General features: G+C 38.2%; 1 protein-coding gene across 2 annotated transcripts in view; it reads left to right on the top strand.

The window, feature by feature from the left end:
* UBR1 (ubiquitin protein ligase E3 component n-recognin 1) overlaps nucleotides 1-20,589 on the top strand; it is a 159,800-nt gene that overhangs the window by 70,000 nt on the left and 69,211 nt on the right. For both annotated transcript variants that reach the window (XM_079127740.1, XM_079127741.1), the window contains exons 15-18: nucleotides 6,199-6,379; nucleotides 17,109-17,170; nucleotides 17,456-17,566; nucleotides 20,352-20,417. In XM_079127740.1, the coding sequence (XP_078983866.1) occupies nucleotides 6,199-6,379; nucleotides 17,109-17,170; nucleotides 17,456-17,566; nucleotides 20,352-20,417 (420 nt within the window). The remainder of the gene's footprint in view (nucleotides 1-6,198; nucleotides 6,380-17,108; nucleotides 17,171-17,455; nucleotides 17,567-20,351; nucleotides 20,418-20,589) is intronic.

Here is a 20,589-nt window from a genome sequence, read left to right as displayed (position 1 = left end):
GTCTATTTGGTTTCTGAAATTGAGAAGGATTTGTTTGACATACATGGATGAGCCACTGTTGGGGCATAGATGTTTATGATTGTTATATCTTGCTGATTTATGCTTCCCTTAAGCAGTATGAAATGTCCTTCTTTATCCCTTCTGACTAACTTTGGCTTGACGTCCACATTATCTGAAATGAGGATGGATACTCCAGCTTTTTTGCTGAGTCCATGTACATGGTATGTTTTTCCCCATCCTTTCACCTTTAGTCTATGGGTATCTTTTTCTATGAGGTGAGTCTCTTGCAGGCAACATATTATTGGATCTTTTTTTTTAATCCAATCTGCGAGTCTATGTCTTTTGATTGATGAATTCAGGCCATTAACATTCAGGGTTATTATTGAGATATGATTTGTATTCCCGGTCATTTGGTTCATTTATTTTCTTTTATTTGTTTATTTATTTATTTATTTGACATGACTGGGTTCCTCCTTTATTTGACAATTCCTTTAGGATAATTCCTCCCTTTGCTGATTTGCTTCTTTGCTTTTCATCTCTTCCTCATGGAATATATTGCTGAGAATGTTCTGTAATGCTGGCTTTCTTTTTGTAAATTCTTTTAGCTTTTGTTTATCATGGAAGGATTTTATTTTATCGTCAAATTTGAAGGTAAATTTTGCTGGGTATAAGATTCTTGCTTGGCATCCATTTTCTTTCAGGGCTTGAAAAATGTTGTTCCAGGCCCTTCTAGCTTTTAGGGTCTGGATTGAAAAATCTGCTGATATCCATATTGGTTTCCCCCTGAATGTAATTTGGTTCTTTTCTCTCACAGCCTTCCAAATTCTGTCTTTATTTTGTATGTTAGGCATTTTCATAATAATGTGCCTTGGTGTCGGTCTGTTGTAATTTTGTGTATTTGTAGTCCTATAAGCCTCTTGAACTTGATTTTCCATTTCATTCTTCAGATTTGGGAAATTTTCTGATATTATTTCATTGAATAGATTGTTCATTTCTTTGGTTTGTTTCTCTAAGCCATCCTCAATCCCCATAATTCTTAAATTTGGCCTTTTCATGATATCCCATAGTTCTTGGAGATTCTGCTCATGATTTCTTACCATCTCTGTTTGTTCAACTTTGTTTTCAAGGTTAAATATTTTGTCTTCAATATCTGAGGTTCTGTCTTCCAGGTGTTCTATCCTACTGAATATGCTTTCTATGGAGTTCTTAATTTGGTTTATTGTTTCCTTCATGTCAAGGATATCTGTTTTTGTTTTTTTTTTTCAATATCTCTAACTCTTTATTGAAATGATCTTTTGCTTCCTGTATTTGCTCTTTTAACTGTCGATTGGTGCGATCATTCAATGCCTGCATTTGCTCTTTCATCTCATCATTCAGTGCCTGCATTTGCTCTTTCATCTCATCGTTTGCTTCCCTGATCATTTTAATTATGTACCTTCCGAACTCCTTTTCTGTCATTTCTTCTGCCATGCTGTCATTGGGTTTTATTGATGTAACATCTAGATTTGTTTGCAGCATTTTCTTTCCTTGTTTTCTCATACTGTTCAGGTATCAGTGGACCGCTGAGATATTGCAGATTTCCTCTATTGACTTATAATGTCCCTGAAGATTTCTAGTATGTCCCCTCTTAGCCTTTAGTAGGCTGAAGTCTTGGAGGAAGTTGGTAGTGCGGTGCTGCACAAGGAAGCTGCCTCTCTAGGGGTGGTGGCCTTCAGGTGGGGTATATTCCCTGCTAGTGGGCAGAGGTGCCTCCACTTGTTGACCAATGGTCATCCAAAGGTGAACTAGGCTGCGGGCTGAGGCAAGGCCTGTTTGGGCCTGTGTTTCTGTTTTTTCCGTCCTTGTGGGAAAACCTCACCGGGCAGGGAAGACTCACCCGATGGGGAGGTCTCACTGGTCAGTTCCCCTCCTAGAGGTTCCCCTCAATCTAAAACTACCGCCTGGGCTGGGCTGTCTTCCTCTGTAATGTTCCCAGGTGCCCGTACCTACCTCCTGGGCCTGGGAGCCTCACTCTTCCCAGTCAAGTCTCCTTAGGCTGCCTCTCCTCACAGAATCTGGAACCTTTGCTCTGCCACTCAGCTTGTCTCTGTGCGACTCTTCCACCAAGAAGCCTCCTAGGTCCTGGGACCCTGCTCTGCACCTAATCGCCTGGCTATGTGTCCCCTCCTCTGAGCAGTCACCTGGAGCCCTGTACCGTCCCTCCGAGACCCAGCGACCCGCCGCACACCTCTTCCTCCGGTTAGCCGCCCAGTGTTCTGGTGCTGTCACTAGGAGTCCAAGCAACTTGCTGCGCGCCTCCTCCTCCCGCCAACCGCCGTAGCCCTGGGCAATCATTCCGAGTCGAAGAGACCGGCCCCATTCCTCCTTGTCCTCTGGGCAGCCCCCCGGGTATTCAGGAGTGGTCGCTCTACGTCGCTGTGAGTCCATGCGACCCGCTGCACGCCTCCTCCGGGCAGCTTCCCGGAGCTCTGGTGCGGCCACTCGAGACCAAGCAACTTGCCGCGCTCCTCCTCCAGGCAGCCCCCCGGTGTTCAGGAGCAGTCACTTTGAGTCCAAACAACTCACCACTTGCCTCCTCCTCTGAGCAGCCGCCTGGAGCTCTGATGCAGTCACTCCGAGTCCAAGCGACCCACTACGCTCCTCTTCCTCCTCCGGGCCGGTTCCTGGAGTTCAGAAGCAGTCACTCCAAGTCCAAACAGCTCACTACACAGCTCCTCCTCTAGCAACCACCTGTAGCTCCAGTACAGTCACTCTGAGCCCAAGCGGCTGCACTCTTCCTCCTCCTCCTCCGGGCAGGCCCCGGTGTTCAGGAGTGGTTGCTCTGAGTCCAAACCTCAGGGCGCAGCTCCTCCTCTGGCAACTGCCTGTAGCTCTGGTGCACTCACTCCAAGTCCAAGTGACCTGCCACGCTCCTCCTCCTCATCCTCCTCAGGGCAGGCCCTGGCGTTCAGGAGCGGTGGCTTTGAGTCCAAGCAGCTCACCGCGCAGCTCCTCCTCTGGCAAATGCCTGTAGCTCTTGTGCAGTTGCTCCGAGTCCAAGCGGCCGTGCTCCTCCTCCTCCTCCGGGCAGTCCCCGGTGTTCAGGAGTGGTCACTCTGAGTCCAAACAGCTCTTCTCGCCGCTCCTCTTCTGAGCACCCACCCGGAGCCCCAGTGGTTGCTCCATGTCCAAGCGCTGTGCTGAGCGGCCTCCTCTACAATGCTCCCAGTTGTCTGAGTTCACTGCTCCAGCATGGGGAGGGGTGTCTTGCCGGGCAGCTCTACTTCACAAAGTTCCCTGCGTTGCGGGACTACTGCCCCATCCGGGACGCCTCCTCAACGGGAGAGACTCACCTGGCTGCTTTGAGTTGGTCCCAAGTCTCTCAATATCTCCTCTTTTGAATCCTGAGTCCTGGAGCAACATGAAATGCAGCCACCCTCTAGTCCACCATCTTGAAACCCCCCCCTTAGTCTTTTTAAACCTTTCTTTGCCTCTGATTTTCACAAGACTGTACTATCCTAATATTTCATTATCATTTGCCAATTTTAATCCATTATTGCTTTTCTCCAATTCCTTCTCCCTGCTTGCTAAGAACACTGAGGCATTCCCCAGTATTCTTTTATAGATCTTTATTTCTATCATTTAATTAAATCCTCATAGGGATGATTTTTCCCGAACTCTACTATCACTTTTGTTTGCCATATATTCCTTAGATATTACATTTGTATTTCTTATATTTTAATCTCAGAATATCTTTTCTTTCACATTTTATTAATGCATTATAGTTGTATTTAATGATGGGATTTGTTACTATATTTCGTACATGCACACAATATGACAATATAATTTGTCCACTATTACTCCTCATTACTTCCTTGCCTCCTCCCCACCTCTACCTCCCACCTCCTGGTCCATTTCCTCTGCTGATCTCCCCTTGATTTTCATGAGATCCCTGTTGCCGCCTTTTCTTTTCTTTTCTCCTCTCTTGTTTCCAATATGAGAGAAAACATACGACCCTTGACCTGAGCAAACTCCAGATATCTTAAGTTGATTTGTCATCATTTTCTTCTACTTCCAATTTGCATTCTCTTTTTTTGACTTCCCTTGTTTTATTAATAATATGTTACTCTTAATATAGTCATCCATACAGGAAATTTCAGAGTCACTGTATTCTGTGCGTTTGATGTTATCAGATGGTTTGACAAGAAAAATGTTCTGGCCTCACATAAGATTGGGAAATTTGGAGTTGAACAGAGAGAAACTTTTAAAGCTACTGAACTTTTCAGAACCTTTAAAATTAGACACTCTACTAATGTCTGTCCCAAAATTCATTTGGCCATGGAGTTTCTTTCTCCAAGTAAAATCAGTAGTAAAAAAACACTGCATTAAGAAAGTGACCTGACCACTTGGAAGGCTAAGACAGGAGAATCACAAGTTTGAGGTCAGTCTCACAAGTTACTACAAAGTGACATTAGTCAAAATAGTATGGTATTGTTATAAAGATAAACATATAGATCACCAAAACAAAATTGAGGGTCTAATAGGGCATGGTGGCCTAAACATGTAATCCCAGCTACTGGGGAAACTGAGGCAGGAAGATTGAAATCCAGGACTTGCTGGGCAATTTAGCAAGACCGTATCTCGAAATAAAAAATAAAAGTAGATCGCCCCTGGGTTCAATCACCAGTACCACAAAAATAAATTTAAAAAATTTTTAAGTAAGGCACATCTAGAATCCCAACAACTCAGGAGGCTGAGGCAGGAAAATCACAAGTTCAAGGCCAGGCTCAGCAATGTAGTGAGACCCTCAACAATTTAGTGAGATTCCATCTCAAAATGAAAAAAAGAACTAGGGGTGTAGGTGGTTAAGCACTCCTGGGTTGAATCCCTTATGCAAAATATATAGAGAAAGACCTTTGACTTTTCTCTTTTCCTACCATAATCACCTAGATTTGGTTCTTCCTTATCCCAAATTTATTTTAAAATCCTATCGTTTTCTGTGAGTTCATTCTTTTCCTTCTTCACTGCCCCATCCTAGTCCAGATCCTTATCACTTACACCTAAATGTTAATACTATTTTTCTTGTTTTCCTTACCCTCTCCACTTTGTTACCTTCAACGCACACATTAATTCTTTGTGGGGAACATTCCTCAAGCTTATTTGACAGCAGTTGCTAAAACCATGGTTTAAATAAACCAAATAGTCTGGAAGGAGAAACTGAGGAAATGGTAAAGACTCGCCATGGATTGTAGGCTTTTGCAGTTACTGAGGTTGAGCTATGAGTTAAGGGAAAGCCTTGCTCAACAGGCATCACAGCAAGCTTGTTGTGAGTTCACCAGTGCTGCCTTGCTTCATGCTGTGTCCTGGAGCTTGCCCTTCTCCTAGTCCTTTGTCTCAGACTAGTTGCCGGACAGACTCACTTAGGGATACTTGGTTTGTTTACATTAGTATGACGTATAGCTTACCTATAGGTTGGTTCTGTTATGTTTTAACAAGAGTCTTAACCTGATTGGATAATGTACATATATATGTCGTGTACAATCCTAAGTAAAATTAGATCTGTGCCTTCCAAGCCTGGTCTCCGATGTCTGTGTTTATTGGGGGACATCATCGTCATCACCCTCAGTGGGACTTTGGTTCCATAACTACAGTTCTTCTTGGAACAATGTGTTCACTAATGTTACCCATCAGATACCACTAATGTTTTGCTTATTTTTACGTCTCAGCATAGAATGCCACCTTCTTATCTTTCCCCATACTTAAATCCGGCATATTGTGTTTTGGTCTATTTTGGTGGTAAGGAGTGTTGGGGATGTTATATCCCCAACCCTAAATTCTGCATATTTTTTTAGGTCCCATTCAAAAGCTGCTTTGATTTATATTGTGTGCATGTATAAAAAGTAATAACAAGTCCCACCATTATGTACAACTATAATGTATCTGTAAAAAATGTGGGGAGAAAATGTGCTTTAATAAGTTATGTCTTTCCACTTGTTAGTGGTCTTTTATTTGCTGTCTTAGGGCAATTAATTTATACCATGTTTTACTTTGATTATAAGAGTGCTTATGTTACATTTCCTATTGATTTGCAGATCCTTATGAAGTAGTCCTAGTAATAATTAGAATACTTTTAGACTTATAAATAATGAATATTTATTGAATGATGTGTGGTAATATAGCTAACTTGTCAACATGTTTGTGTTTTTGTTTTCTCTTTAGGAAGAACTTTTACTAGTAGCTTATAAAGAATGTCACAAAGCCGTGATGAGGTGCAGTACAAGTTTTATATCCAGCAGCAAGACAATAGTACAATTATGTGGTCATATTTTAGAAACTAAGTCATACAGGGTATCTGAGGATCTTGTAAGCATACATCTGCCACTCTCTAGGACTCTTGCTGGTGAGTATTTGTTTTGATGGTTTTTTTTTTCTTTATTTAGTATATATAGGCATACTCAGACTAGACAAAGCAGTTAAGGGCTCTCATTGTCACTGTCCTTCAAGGAACTATTACCATAGTATTTATCAAATGATGATTATTTACCTGGACTACTTTTTGTCTGAGTTGTTTAATGAATCTTAAAGACTAACTTGACAGCTCATCTTCCACTCATATTTATTTGTTTTTCACACATAAGTTGAATAATAAGATGTACTAAATCTATGTAAAATTTCTGACACATGCTCCTAACTTTTTCTTTTTTTGACTTATTCTTTTTTTTTTTTCAATTTGTTTTTTTTTTTTTAGTTACACATGACAGTAGAATGTATTTTGACATATCATATATATATGAAGTATAATTTCCCATTCTTATTGTACATGATATGGAGTTACCCCAGTCATGTATTCATATATGAACATAGGAAAGTATGTCCAATTCATTCTACTGTCTTTCCCATTCCCATCCCCCTTTCCTTCTCCCCATTCCCCCTGTCCAGTCTGTTGAACCTACACAGACACACATACACCCGCCTATTGTAAGTCAGCATCGGCATATCAGAGAGAACATTTGACCTTTGGTTTTTTGGGATTGGCTTATTTCACTTAGCTTGATAGTCTCCTGTTCCATCTATTTACTGGCAAATGCCATAATTTCATTCTTCTTTATGGCTGAGTAATATTTCATTGTGTGTATGTACCATGTTTTCTTTATCCATTCATCTGTTGAAGGACACCTAGGTTGGTTCCATAGCTTAGCTGTTGTGAATTGCACTGCTGTGAACATTGGTGTGACCATACCACTATAGTATGCTGATTTTAAATCCTTTGGGTATATGCCGAGGAGTGGGATAACTGGGTCAAATAGTGGTTCCATTCTAAGTTTTCTGCAGAATCTCCATACTGCTTGCCAGAATGGTTGCACCAATTTGCAGTCCCATCAGCAGTGTATGAGTGTAACTTTTTCCCCACATCCTCACCAACATTTATTGTTGGTTGTATTCCTTTTTTTTTTTTTTTTTTTTATTTTTTAGTTGTAGAGGGACACAATACCTTTATTTAATTTATTTATTTTTATGTGGTGCTGAGGATTGAACCCAGTGCCTCACATGTATATGCCGAGGAGTGGGATAACTGGGTCAAATAGTGGTTCCATTCTAAGTTTTCTGCAGAATCTCCATACTGCTTGCCAGAATGGTTGCACCAATTTGCAGTCCCACCAGCAGTGTATGAGTGTAACTTTTTCCCCACATCCTCACCAACATTTATTGTTGGTTGTATTCTTTTTTTTTTTTAATTTTTTAGTTGTAGAGGGACACAATACCTTTATTTAATTTATTTATTTTTATGCGGTGCTGAGGATTGAACCCAGTGCCTCACATGTGCCAGGCAAGTGTTATACCACTGAGCTACAACCCCAGTCCACTTGTATTCTTGATAATTGCCATTCTAACTAGAGTGAGATGAAATCTCAGTGTTATTTTAATTTACATTTCTCTAATTGCTAATGATGTTGAACATTTTTTCATGTATGTGTTGACCATTCGTATTTCTTCTCTGACGTGTCTGTTCAGTTCCTTTGCCCATTTATTGATTGGGTTATTTGGTTTTTTGGTGTTAAGTTTTCTTTATATATTTTGGAGATTAGTGCTCTATCTGAGAAGTGTAGGTGGCAAAGATTCTCTCCCATTTTGTAGACACTCTCTTCACATTCTGGATTGTTCCCTTTTCTGAGAAGCAGCTTTTTAGTTTGATAAAATTGCATTTATTGAGTCTCAATTTTACTTACTGCGCTTTAGGAGTCTTGTTGAGGAATTCAATTCCTAAGCCAACATGATGGCACATGTTCCTAACTTTTAAGAAGTTAATATGACTGAATACTTGGAAATTTACTAACCTAATTAATCAGCTTTACTAATATGTTTTGAATGAATGTCCTAGATTCACCTTCATACAAGGTGGAATTTTTCTGGATTTAAAGGTGTATATTCATTCTCTGAAGAAAGGCTTCTTTACATTGCAGACTTTGCAATAAAAAGTTTGTTTCCAGCACACTTTTCTTTCTTACAAATATTATCTTTTCATTGTTTTAAATACTAATGCATATTAATTGTACAAATTAATGAATTTCACTGTAGGATTTCCATACAAGGATATATCATGCTTTCATTATGTCTACCCTCTTTTCTCCTACCCTCTCCCACTACCATCCCTTCTTCCCAACCCCTAATATTCCCTCTTCTATTCTCAGGTCATCTTTTTTTAAATTTCCTTTAGTTTCCATATATGAGAGGAAATGTGATTCTTAACTCCCTGTGTCTGGCTTAATATAATATCTTTGAGTTCTATCCATTTTCCTGCAGATGACAAGATTTCATTCTTCTTTATGACTTAATCATACTCCATTGTGTGTGTGTGTGTGTGTGTGTGTATATATATATATATATATATATATATACCTTATTTTCTTCATCTGTTCTTTTGCTGATGAATACCTAGGCCAATTTTGTGTCTTGACTCTTGTGAATAGTGTCACAATAAAAAAAATAGTGCCACAGTAAATATGGGTATGCAGGAATCTATTTGGTCTACTGACTTAATTTCCTTTAGATATATGCCTAGAAGTCGTATATGAATCATATGATAGTTATATTTTTATTTTTTTGAGGAACCTTCATTTGTTTTCCATAGTGAAAGTACTAATTTACATTCCCACCAACAGTATATAAAGTTTCCTATTTCTTCACAATCTCACCAGTGTGAGTGTGTGTGTGTGTGTGTGTGTGTGTGTGTGTGTGTGAGAGAGAGAGAGAGAGAGGCAGGGAGAGAGAGAGAGAGAGAGAATGAACTGGGTGAGATGGTATTTCCATATAGTCGTTTATTTTTCCATGTAGTTGTTTGTTTGATTTTTTTTGTTCTGGGGATCCGAAACCCAGAGCCTCATGTATGCTAGGTGAGAACTCTACCACTGAGCTATAACTCCAGCCCTTGGTATAGTTTTGGTTTGCTTTTCCTTGATGACTAAAGATATTGAACATTTTTCATCTGTTGACCATTCATACTTCTTTGGAGAAATGTCTCTTCAGGTAGGTGATTTACCCACTTATTAATTGGATTACTTTTTCTGTTAAGTTTATCGAGTATTTTCTATATTCTTGATATTTAATCTGTCAGACGAATAATGGGAAAGATTTCCTTCCATTCTATAAGTTGTCTTTTCACTCTGTTGACTGTTTCCTTAGCTTTTCAAAAGCTTTATTTATTTATTTATTTATTTGCTTGCTTATTTATTTATTTATTTATTTATTTAGTGGTACTGGGGGTTGAACTCAGGGGCCCTCAGCCACTGAGCCACATCCCCAGCCCTTTTTTTGTAATTTATTTAGAGACAGGGTCTCACAGAGTTGCTTAGGGCCTCCCTAAGTTGCTGAGTGTAGCTTTGAACTCATGATTACAGGCATGTGCCACTGCACCTGGCTGTGCAGAAGCTTTTTAATTTAATGTTATACCATTTGTCAATTTCTGTTTTCGTTTCCTGGACTGTTAGAGTCTTATTCAGGAAACCATCGCCTGTGTCACTATCTTGAACTCCTTCTCCTATGTTTTCTTCTAGTAGTTTCAACATTTTGGGTCTTACATTAGGTCTTTGATCTATTTTGAGTTGGTTTTTGTGCAGGTTAGGAGATAGTAGTCAGCCTTCTACTTGTGAATATCCAGTTTTTCTAGCACCATTTGTGGAAGAGGCTGTCCTTTTTCCAGTATATGTTTTTGGCACTTTTGCCAAAAGTAAGTTTATCTATGAATATTCTCTGATATGTGGATGCTAATACACAATGAGTGGAGGAGGAAAGAATAGAAGTTCAGTAGATTAGACAAAGGGGAATGAAGGGAAGGGAGGGGAATAGGAAAAGGAAAGACAGTGGTGTGAATCTGACATAACTTTCCTATGTTCACATATGAATACGTGACCAGTGCAACTCCACATCATGTACCACCACAAGAATGGGAAGTTATACTCCATGTATGTATAATATGTCAAAATACACTCTACTGTCATGTGTATCTAAAAAGAATTCTTTTTAAAAGTCAATTGACTGAAGATGCATGAATTTATCTCTGGGTTCTCTATTCTGTTCCATTGGTCTACCAGTCATTGTTATACCAGTACCATGGTGTGTTTTACACTGTGTCTCTGGAGTGTGTTTTGAAATCAGGTATTATGATGCCTCCAGTATTGCCCTTTTTGTTCAAGATAGCTTTGGCTTTTTGGGGTTTTTTGTATTTCCATGTGAGTTTTATGATTGTTTTTAGATTTATGAGTTTTTGGATTTATAAAGAATGTTATTGGTATCTCAAAGGGGATTACATTGAATCTATAGATGTATTTGGGTAATATGGTCATTATAACAATATTAATTCTCCTACTTTATGAACATGGGAGGTCTTTCCACCTTCCAGTAGCTTCTGAAGAAGCTTCATTTTTCAGTTCTTTGTAATTTTCATTATAGAAGTCTTTCATATTCTTAGTTAGGTTTAGTCTAGGTATCCTTTTTTGTGTGTGTGTGTGGCTCTTCTGAATGGGGTTGCTTTCCTGATTTCTTTCTCAGCAAGTTCATTAGTGGTATATAGAAAAACTACTAATTTTTGTATGTTAACTTTGTATCCTACTACTTCACTACATTTGTTTATTGATTCTAAAAGTATTTTGGTAGAGTTTTAGAATTTCTAATGTAAAATTGTATCTATAAACAAGGATAACTTGACTTCATTCTTTCCTATGTGTATGCTTTTTATTTTTTTTCTCTTGCCTGATTGCTCTGGCTAGAATTTGTAGCACTGTGTTGATTAAGAATGGTGACAGTATGGGCTGGGGTTGTGGCTCAGTGGTAGAGCGCTCGCCTGGCATGCATGAGGCACTGGGTTCGATTTTCAGCACCACATATAAATAAATGAATAAAATAAAGGTCTACTGACATCTAAAAAATATAAAAAAAAAAAGAATGGTGAGAGTAGACACCCTATTTTGAAGTTAGTAGTGATACATGACCTTATTTTTTCATATTTCTTGTGTTTCTATATTGAGATTTGTCCATCTATTGGAGTGAATGTCTTTCATTTTTATGTAGTGGTCTCTCAGTGTGTGACTTTCTTTTGCCAATATATCTTGGGGTATCAGCTTGTTTTGTAAAGTTGAGTATTTCCAACTGGACTTCACAGTGTAGTCTCCTTGTAGCTTCTTTGGTTTTGATTCTTTGGTTTATGCAGACTGTACCGTATCAGAGTCAGGGAGACATACTGTCTCTGAAAGCTTTGTAAGAGTGGGAACACTCTGGTACTTCAGACAGCTGTGGGGTAGGCAGCAGAGTATGTGGAATATGTCTTCTGTGATTCCTCCTTCTGTGGGAGTGGTAGCCCCTATCAGGAGTTGGGAATTTCCACAGGCCCCATTGATGGTACCTGTTACTTGAAATTGATTCCAATGCTACTTGCTCTTTTCCTCTGATTGGAGACTGGTACATCTTGATAGTCCATGAAGAGGAATAGGGGCTGGAATCACATTTCCTCCTCTATGAAGCTAATTGCAATTCCTCTCATCTTTTACTAAATGAGTTAGGCTAGAAGACCAGTTGCACAAGGTGTTTCACACCAAACAAGTTGAAGCACAATACTGGCAGTGCCAGTGCCAGGGGTATATTTTCTCTGGAGGGTCGTAGTCCCATGGGTTGCATACCCATGGACATGGCAAATTCCCAAGCCTACAGCAAATCTCTGGATGCCTTCAGTGTGCAAGAAGCAATTGAACCACTGAGCTCTGTGCTGGAGAAGGGGGATTAGAGGAACCTAATGATCTGCTACCCTTAATCATGGCACTTTCAGATGCAGCCTCCATTTATAACCACCCATGACTGATGTCTCTCTATGTCACAATGGGTCTGTTCTCATAACCAGTCACCTCCACATACAATAACACACTTATTGCTTTGATTCTATCTAGTGGAGGAGCATACTAGTACTGGGTGCCTCTATTCTGCCATCTTGCCCTTCCCCACCCAAACTTGAATATAATTAAATCTTCTTGTTGGCTTTAACCTTTCTCTTTGCTCAGTTTTACCAGAGTATTGTCTTTGACAGTATTTCTTCATCACTGAAAGAAAGAAATTGTAGATTCTAGCCAGAGAATTTCCATGTGAATTGGCCCTTTGTCAGGTTTTTTTTAATAACTATTGAAGTATGTATTTTAATATTTTTAATTGTGATAAAATATACATAAAATTTACCATTTTAACCATTTTTAAGTGTATAACATCATTGAATGCCTTCACATTGTTGTATAGCTATTACCAACATCCTTCTCCAAAACCTTTGCACCTTCCTAAAATAAACTTCCAAAACTGAAATATATATTAAAATTATTAAATAACTCTGTTACCTCTTCCTCATATCCCCTGGCAGTTATACTTTCTGTCTCAGTGACTTTGACTACTCTCAGTTCCTATGATGAATGGAATCATGTAATATTTGTCCTTTGGCTTATTTTATTTAGCATAATGTCCTCAAGATCCATCCATGTTGTAGTATGTGTCAGGATTCTTTTCCTTTTAAGGCTGAATAATATTCCACTGCATGTATATACTATATTTTTTTCCAACTATTCATCCATTTAACATTCTGGGTTACTTTTATCTTTTGACTGTTATTAATAATGCTGTATGGAACCTTTGTTCAGGTCTTTGATTTTGATTCTATTGATATGTACCCAGAAGTGTAATTGCTGGATGGATTTTTTTTTGAAGACCCATCATACTGTTTGCCATGGTGGCTCCACCATTTTACATTCCCAGTAGCAGTGCACAAGGGTTTCCAGTTTCTTAGCATCCTTTGTTATTTTCTGGGTTATTATTTTTTTTATCCTGAGGATTAAACACAGGGGCATTTAACCATTGAACCACATACCCATCCCTTTTTAAAATATATTTTATAAGTTGCTTAAGACCTTCCTAACTTGCTGAGGCTGGCTTTAACTCAGCCTTGTGAGCCACTGGGATTATAGGCCTGTGCCACCTGTGCCTGACTTTTTCTGAGGATTTTTGTTTGCTTTTTAATTATAGTCTTCTAGTATATTTAATGGTATTTCATTGTGTTTGTTTGTTTAGTACCAGGCATTGAACCCATGAGTCCTTAACCACTGAGCTACATCCCTAACCCCTTTTTTATTTTTTATTTTGAGACAGGGTTTTGCTAGGTTGCTGAGACTGACTTTGAACTTGTAATCCTCCTGCCTCAGCCTTCCAAACTGCTGGGATTATAGGCATGTGCCACCATGCCCAGTTCATTATGGTTTTGATCAGTGTTTCCCTAACGATTAGTGATGTTGATTATCTTTCTAGATGCTTATTGTCTTTTTATGTTCTATTCTTTGGAGAGATATGTATTCAAAGTGCTTTGTCCAATTTTTATTTGAGTTATTTGAGATTTGTTTTGGTTTGGTTTCAACTGTTGATTTGTAAGAGTTTTTTATGTACTGTGGATATTGACTGCTTATCACATGATTTTAAAATATTTTTTCTTGTTTTACTCTTGATAATGTCTGATGGTATATAGGAATTTTTGATGTAGTCTAATTTATCTATTTCTTCTTTGCCTGTGCTTTTTGGATTATATCCAAGAAAAATCATTGTCAAATCTAATTTCTCTACATTTTCTTCTAAATATTTTATACTTTTCACTCCCATATTTGGATCTTTGATTCATTTTGTAGTTAATTGTTGTTTGTAGTATAATTAACATCATGTGATTTTATGTGAATTTTGTTTTGATTTTCAAAATACTTAGTTTTTTATCCTTTAATAACTCCAAGATCCTCAATTCTTCAGTCTGATTTTTAATATAAACAGAAAGGGAACCATTGAGTCACAATTTCTTGAGAACCTCAGGTGTTCAGCAAATAATCTTTTCCCGTGTGTCTTCTGTTACCTAAGAGCCAGTTACTTTGTTTGGCAGTTATATTTTTTGGTGTTTTTTGTTTTGTTTTGTTTTGTTTTGTTTCCTGCCTGGCACTTGACTCATTGCACTTGAGTTTTTTATCCTTATAACTAAAGGATTAGGATGACTTTAGAAAGATCTGAGTTTCAGAGCTTTCCCATCTAAAAAGAAAATGTCCTAGAGTTCTGATTCTTTACCAAATAGTTCTCTGCTTTTATTTACAGCTTTTTCTTTACCTTACCCCAAATTCTGGCCTTGCAGCAATTTCCCTATGCCTTTGCCTTTCTCATTTTCTCAGAGGCTTAGGGTTTTAAATAAAACCCTGGATAAAGGAACTAAGGGGAAAGGTAGGATGGCACTTTTTTCATTGGCTTCTCCCACTCCACCTCCTTTATTTTTTAAGATTAGCCATTCTCTGCAGCTTGTTCCTTGCAAAATTAAGTGTTTAACTGCAGTTTCAAGATGATTGAAATGTGCTTGAGGCTCTTTTTATTCCCCCTTAATTTGAAAAGGCCTTGTGAATTTTATTTTAGGATTGAGTTCACCTAAACTTGCCCTAAACATCACATATTCCTTGGGTAATATTAAGCAGCAAAAAAGGGAGGATTGGGGTCAAGCCACTTATTCAGCATGGACCAAGTAGCCCTTGGGGATTACAGTATTTTCCAGGAATGGCTTTAGAACTCTATGATTTACAGAAAGCCAAGAAGGTGCAACTCTAGGTTCTACTAGCAAGCAACCTATGAAAATGTCAGACATCAACCTTTTAGTATGGAAGACTGAAGTCAGTTTCAGTCATTTATCTACCAACAGTGCCAAAAGAAAAAGTGTCATTATACAATCCATTTAACTCATAACAATATTACTCTGAGGAACTATCTAGCCATTCATCAGATCCTTGATCAGTAACTTCTGAAATCAGACATGTTCCTGTAGAAAGAATTTTAAATCATGTTGTCTGTGCACACGTAGGTATTGGGGGCGGGGGTCTGCTGAGAGTGAATGACAGCAGTGCCTCCCAATACACACAGGCATTGGAGACCAGGCTTGGAAGGCACAGATCTAATTTTACTTAGGATTGTACAAGACATATATATGTACATTATCCAATCAGGTTAAGACTCTTGTTAAAACATAACAGAACCAACCTATAGGTAAGCTAAACATGATACTAATGTAAACAAACCAAGTATCCCTAAGTGATTCTGTTCGGCAACTAGTCTGAGGCAAAGGACTAGGGGAAGGGCAAGCTCCAGCACACAGCATGAAGCAAGGCAGCACTGGTGAACTCATCACAGCTTGCTGTGATGCCTGTTGAGCAAGGCTTTCCCTTAACTCATAGCTCAACCTCAGTAACTGCAAAAGCCTACAATCCATGGCGAGTCTTTACCATTTCCTCAGTTTCTCCTTCCAGACTGTTTGGTTTATTTAAACCATGGTTTTAGCAACTGCTGTCAAATAAGCTTGAGGAATGTTCCCTGCATGCACATATAAAAAATACAGAGAACTTTGTATCAAAAAATGGCAGGGAAATCCTGCAGCAGTTCTAATCCATTTTGGATTTTCAGCTATATTTACATCTAAAACAATAGCAGACTCAGTTGAAATCTCTTCTACTTTATAAAGTCAGTTGTGGAATTCCAGGAATTCTGGTGATTATATATATTAAGGTGAAATAACCAAAAATACATAAGCAAACAGAAGTTCCCTTTTTAACAATTGACAGTAAAGTTTAGTAGGAGAGAGAACATGCAACTTCATTTTGGAACTGTTTCCCAACAAATAAGGGCTTTTTTCCCATAACACTTAAAGAGCCATATGAAAAGTGACAGCTATAGAACTTGATTTTCTAAGTATTTTACAAACTTTTATTAAGCCTAATCATAATACTGTCTAATTACCATGATCCCAGAAAAGGGTTTCTTTGTCTATTAAAAATAAAGCCCTGAAAAGCCAAAGGACGAATGATATCGCTAATAAGTGGAGGATGACACATAATGGGGGGGAGGGAAGGGTTAGTGTTAGGGTTAGAGTTAGGGTTAGGGAGGGGGGCAAGTATGGAGGAAGGAAGTACTGTATAGAGGGTAAAGAGGGGTGGGAGGGGTGGGGGGAAGGGAAAAAATAACAGAATGAATCAAACAACATTACTCTATGTAAATTTATGATTACACAAATGGTATGCCTTTACGCCATGTACAAACAGAGAAACAACATGTATCCCATTTGTTTACAATAAAAAAAATAAATTAATTAATTAAAAAAATAAATAAATAAAGCCCTGAAAAAGAAATAGTTTTCAATTATTTTGATATTTGTTTAAGAGTATATATATAATAAGCATATCTGGAGAGGCAGCAAATTAGTTTTATGTAGTGAATGCATACACCTTGCATAATATGAGATTTTAAGTGTTGGTAATATTGTGTCTAGAAATTAGAAGTCAAAAGTTGACATTTTATAGAGCATCATTTGTAAACGTAGTAAATGTACAGTGTGTGTACACGTGTTGTTAAGGACTAAACACAGGATTTTGCACATGGTAAGGAAGCACTTTATTACTGAGCTATATCCCTAACCCTAATAAATATACATTAAAATCACCCATGTTTCCAAACTTGATGAGCTAAGTAAACAGATTTATTGAGTTTAATCACTTTCTCATTTTCTTTTTCTTATTTCTTTTATTTCACTTTTTAAAAAATTTTAGGTCTTCATGTGCGTTTAAGTAGGCTGGGCGCTGTTTCAAGACTGCATGAATTTGTACCTTTTGTAAGTGACTCTGTTAAATATTGATTTGCTTATGTCATATTTTTGAACAACTCTCTGTTGATGAGTGGAAAAGAAAATAACATTTTACAACCCATCTAAGTAATTCCCATTTAGTAATTTAACAACTATATATCACATTGAAATCTGAATCACACAGACTTGGAAATCATCTAGTTCAAGTCCTTCCCATTATACAGATGAGAAAACTAAGAAATATGCAGTGTCATAACTAAGATATATCTGAGCCCTGTGAAGAATAATAAAATTGAGCTTTCTGTGTTTCAGGAGGATTTTCAAGTAGAAGTACTAGTGGAATATCCTTTGCGTTGTTTGGTGTTGGTTGCCCAGGTTGTTGCTGAGATGTGGCGAAGAAATGGTCTCTCTCTCATTAGCCAGGTATGGCAAGATTCATTATTCATATTTATGAATTGTGTTCATTTTCTAATTGCTTTTCTTTTATATAGTTTTACCCATGTTCCTATATTTTTCTGAGTGTTTGGTTTTATTCTCTTATATAATCTCTTAGAAATGAAAATTCTAGGGATCACATAGATGTTTCTTTTATCCTGTTTATTGCTTAACCTTTCTGAATTATAAGAAATTTAGGGTGCTTGAGTGGATAGATTAGGTAAAAGCCAGTAATAGCACAGAAGTTTCACTGTTAACATAGCTTTTTTCTGAGGATTACTTACTTGAAGATCTGTAGTCTTCCCGTCATCTTTCTTTGTGTAAGTTTAGGTCTTACCAACAATTTATTATTAATCTGTGAAACCCAATCACTTACCAATCATTCAGCATTTGTTGTAAAGGACATTGTTTCTTTAGGAGTAATTTCTGTCAGAACTTTGAAGGGGGAGTAGTTACCCCATTGTTCCTTTCCTCTCAGATTTTAATAAGAGATCAAATTGGGTTTTCGTTTTATTTTTTTACTGTATTGGAAATTGAATCCAGGGCTATCACTCATGCTAGACAAGTGCTAGGCACCGAGCTATCTTCCCAGCTCCTGATATCAGATCTTGATACAGGTGGGTCACGATTTAGAGTGCTTATACTTTAGGGACATTTTGTGTTCTAGTTATAGTTTTCTATTTTAGTAGTGGAGTTATCTTGAGGCTAACTCAACAGAAATTTCTAACTAAAGGCTATAAGGGTGATTGCTACATGCTTGTTTTTCCAGTTAACCATTCATACCACCTTTCCCACCCTCTGGAATTTAAGCTGTTTTTTTTTTTTTTTCAGGCTAATCCTGGAAGTTGGTACCTTTTGGCAAAGCTTAGATTTAGCAGAAGTTGTTTGAGTCCCTGTTCAGATGGTCTTTGGTTTCTCTCTGCTTGTTCACCTCTGCCTGCAACCCTGGCAGACCATACTGAGCTGAAACACTTTCCAGGGTATTTAAACCCTCACTCTGCCACCTTTCCAAGGTGGGAAGCTGGCAGAGAGATGCTGCAGTGCTTGATAATCTCTTGACCATGCTGAAATGTCCAAAGGGAGCTCTTTCCGGTGCATAAAACCAAAGTTCCAGGACATTTCAAACTTAAGGAAAATCCTATGAATCCAATACAGCATGTTCACTCTTGCCACAGTGTACTCCTTTTCTCTTCAGTGGAGTCTTTAAGAGAAAAAAAAGTCCCCAAACAAGAGAAGTTCTTACTCAAAAGCGGGGGAGTGGGGGAGGAACACTAGTATGAGCTAGGAAGCCTGTTGGGCCAACCATCCTTCTCCTTCCTGGTGTCTGATCCAAATTACCAAGTCCCTTGCACCAGTGCCTTTCCTTCACCTACAGATGAGCCCATCTTTTCTACCAGGGTGAGGGGACCCTTCATGACCCCAGGATAAGCCTTAAAGTGTCTAGAAGAGCCCCAAGGATGCTCACATATTCAGATGTCCATTTTAAGCATCTTTTTAAAATATTTTATATAAAAAGCTTCCCTTTCTAGTACCACCAGTTCCAACCACACCAAATGGAAAAGCAGAGACTGCCAGCACTTTTCTTGGTCTTCCTGTCCTCTCCCTTGATGTGTTTGTTGTCCCCTTACCCCTCCCATCCATTCACTGTTGGAATGGTTAGCGGAGGGCACCATGCGGTTCTGAAGCAGTCCTGTGTGATTCCATGACCAGTCTTTTTGTTTTTAACTGTTCTTCCAAACCAATAGGTGTTCGGAAATTAGGGGGAAAACAATCAGCTCTTACCAATGGTTGCTGTTACGATTAAATCAATAAAGATCTTGAGTATTAAAAAAAAAAGTTTATGTCTTACTGGGGATTGAACCCAGGAACATTCTACTTCTGAGCTACATCCCCAACACCCCCCTTTTTTAAAATATATTTTTTCAGTTGCAGATGGACAGAATATCTTTATTTTATTTATTTATTTTTATGTGGTGCTGAGGATTGAGCCCAGTGCCTCACACATGCCAGGCAAGTACTCTACCACTGAGCCACAACTCCAGCCCTCCCCAATCCTTTTTAAATTTTTTTATTTTTATTTTTTATTTTGAGACGTGAGGTTTGCTATGTTGCCCAGTCTAGACTCAAACTTGAATCCTCCTACCTTAGTCTCCCTCGTAACTAGGAGTCAGACATGTGCCACTGCCCCTGGCCCACTGTTTTAATCAAAGGCTACCTTTTAATTTTTCCTTCTGTTTTAGAGCAAATAGGGAGAAGCTGGGAAAATAGGACTTGTAAAGTTCTACTTGGAAGAAAAACAGTGTTAACTGAGGAAGTGTAGAATTCTTTTTTTTTTTTTTTTTTTGGTACCAGGGATTGAACCCAGGGATGCTTAACCACTGAGCCACATCCCCAGCCCTTTTTTAGGGACAGGGTCTCAGTGAGTTGCTAAGTGCCCTGCTAATCTGCTGAGACTGGCTTTGAACTCAACAATCCTTCTCCATCAGCCTCCTGGTGAAATTGGTTTCCTTTTATTGAAATATTTTAAACAGAGGGGAAATTGATTTTTTTGTTACAAATGTTGAGAATAATGGTCGATGTAGAGCATTTTTAACTCTGAAGTGTTTTCATGCCATATTTCCTCACTTTATCTTTACAAATCACTTAAAATGATCCAGAAGTTTGCAACATTTTTTGCCACTAAGGAGTTCCAGGGGTTTCTGAGAGAAAGTTTTAATAATTGTTGAGAATTTTGCTTGAAATAATTTTTCTAGAATCTTCTTTTATTTTTTAGGTATTTTATTACCAAGATGTTAAGTGCAGAGAAGAAATGTATGATAAAGATATCATCATGCTTCAGGTATCTGTTAAGTTCCTTTTTTTCATATTTATGACAACCTTCCCTCTACGTTCCTTATAATAAGAGAAGATACAGTTATTTTTAATTTCACTTGAAGTTTTCTCACCATTAAACTGAATATGATATTATAGAAATAGAAGGAGATCTACTATACTATCTTTTGTAAACTTTA

This window comes from Sciurus vulgaris (genome assembly GCF_902686455.1).
Source record: "Sciurus vulgaris genome assembly, chromosome: 2".
NCBI classification, from domain to species: domain Eukaryota; kingdom Metazoa; phylum Chordata; class Mammalia; order Rodentia; family Sciuridae; genus Sciurus; species Sciurus vulgaris.
Note: the sequence above shows the minus strand (reverse complement) of the source record. Positions and strands in the feature narration are given on the sequence as shown.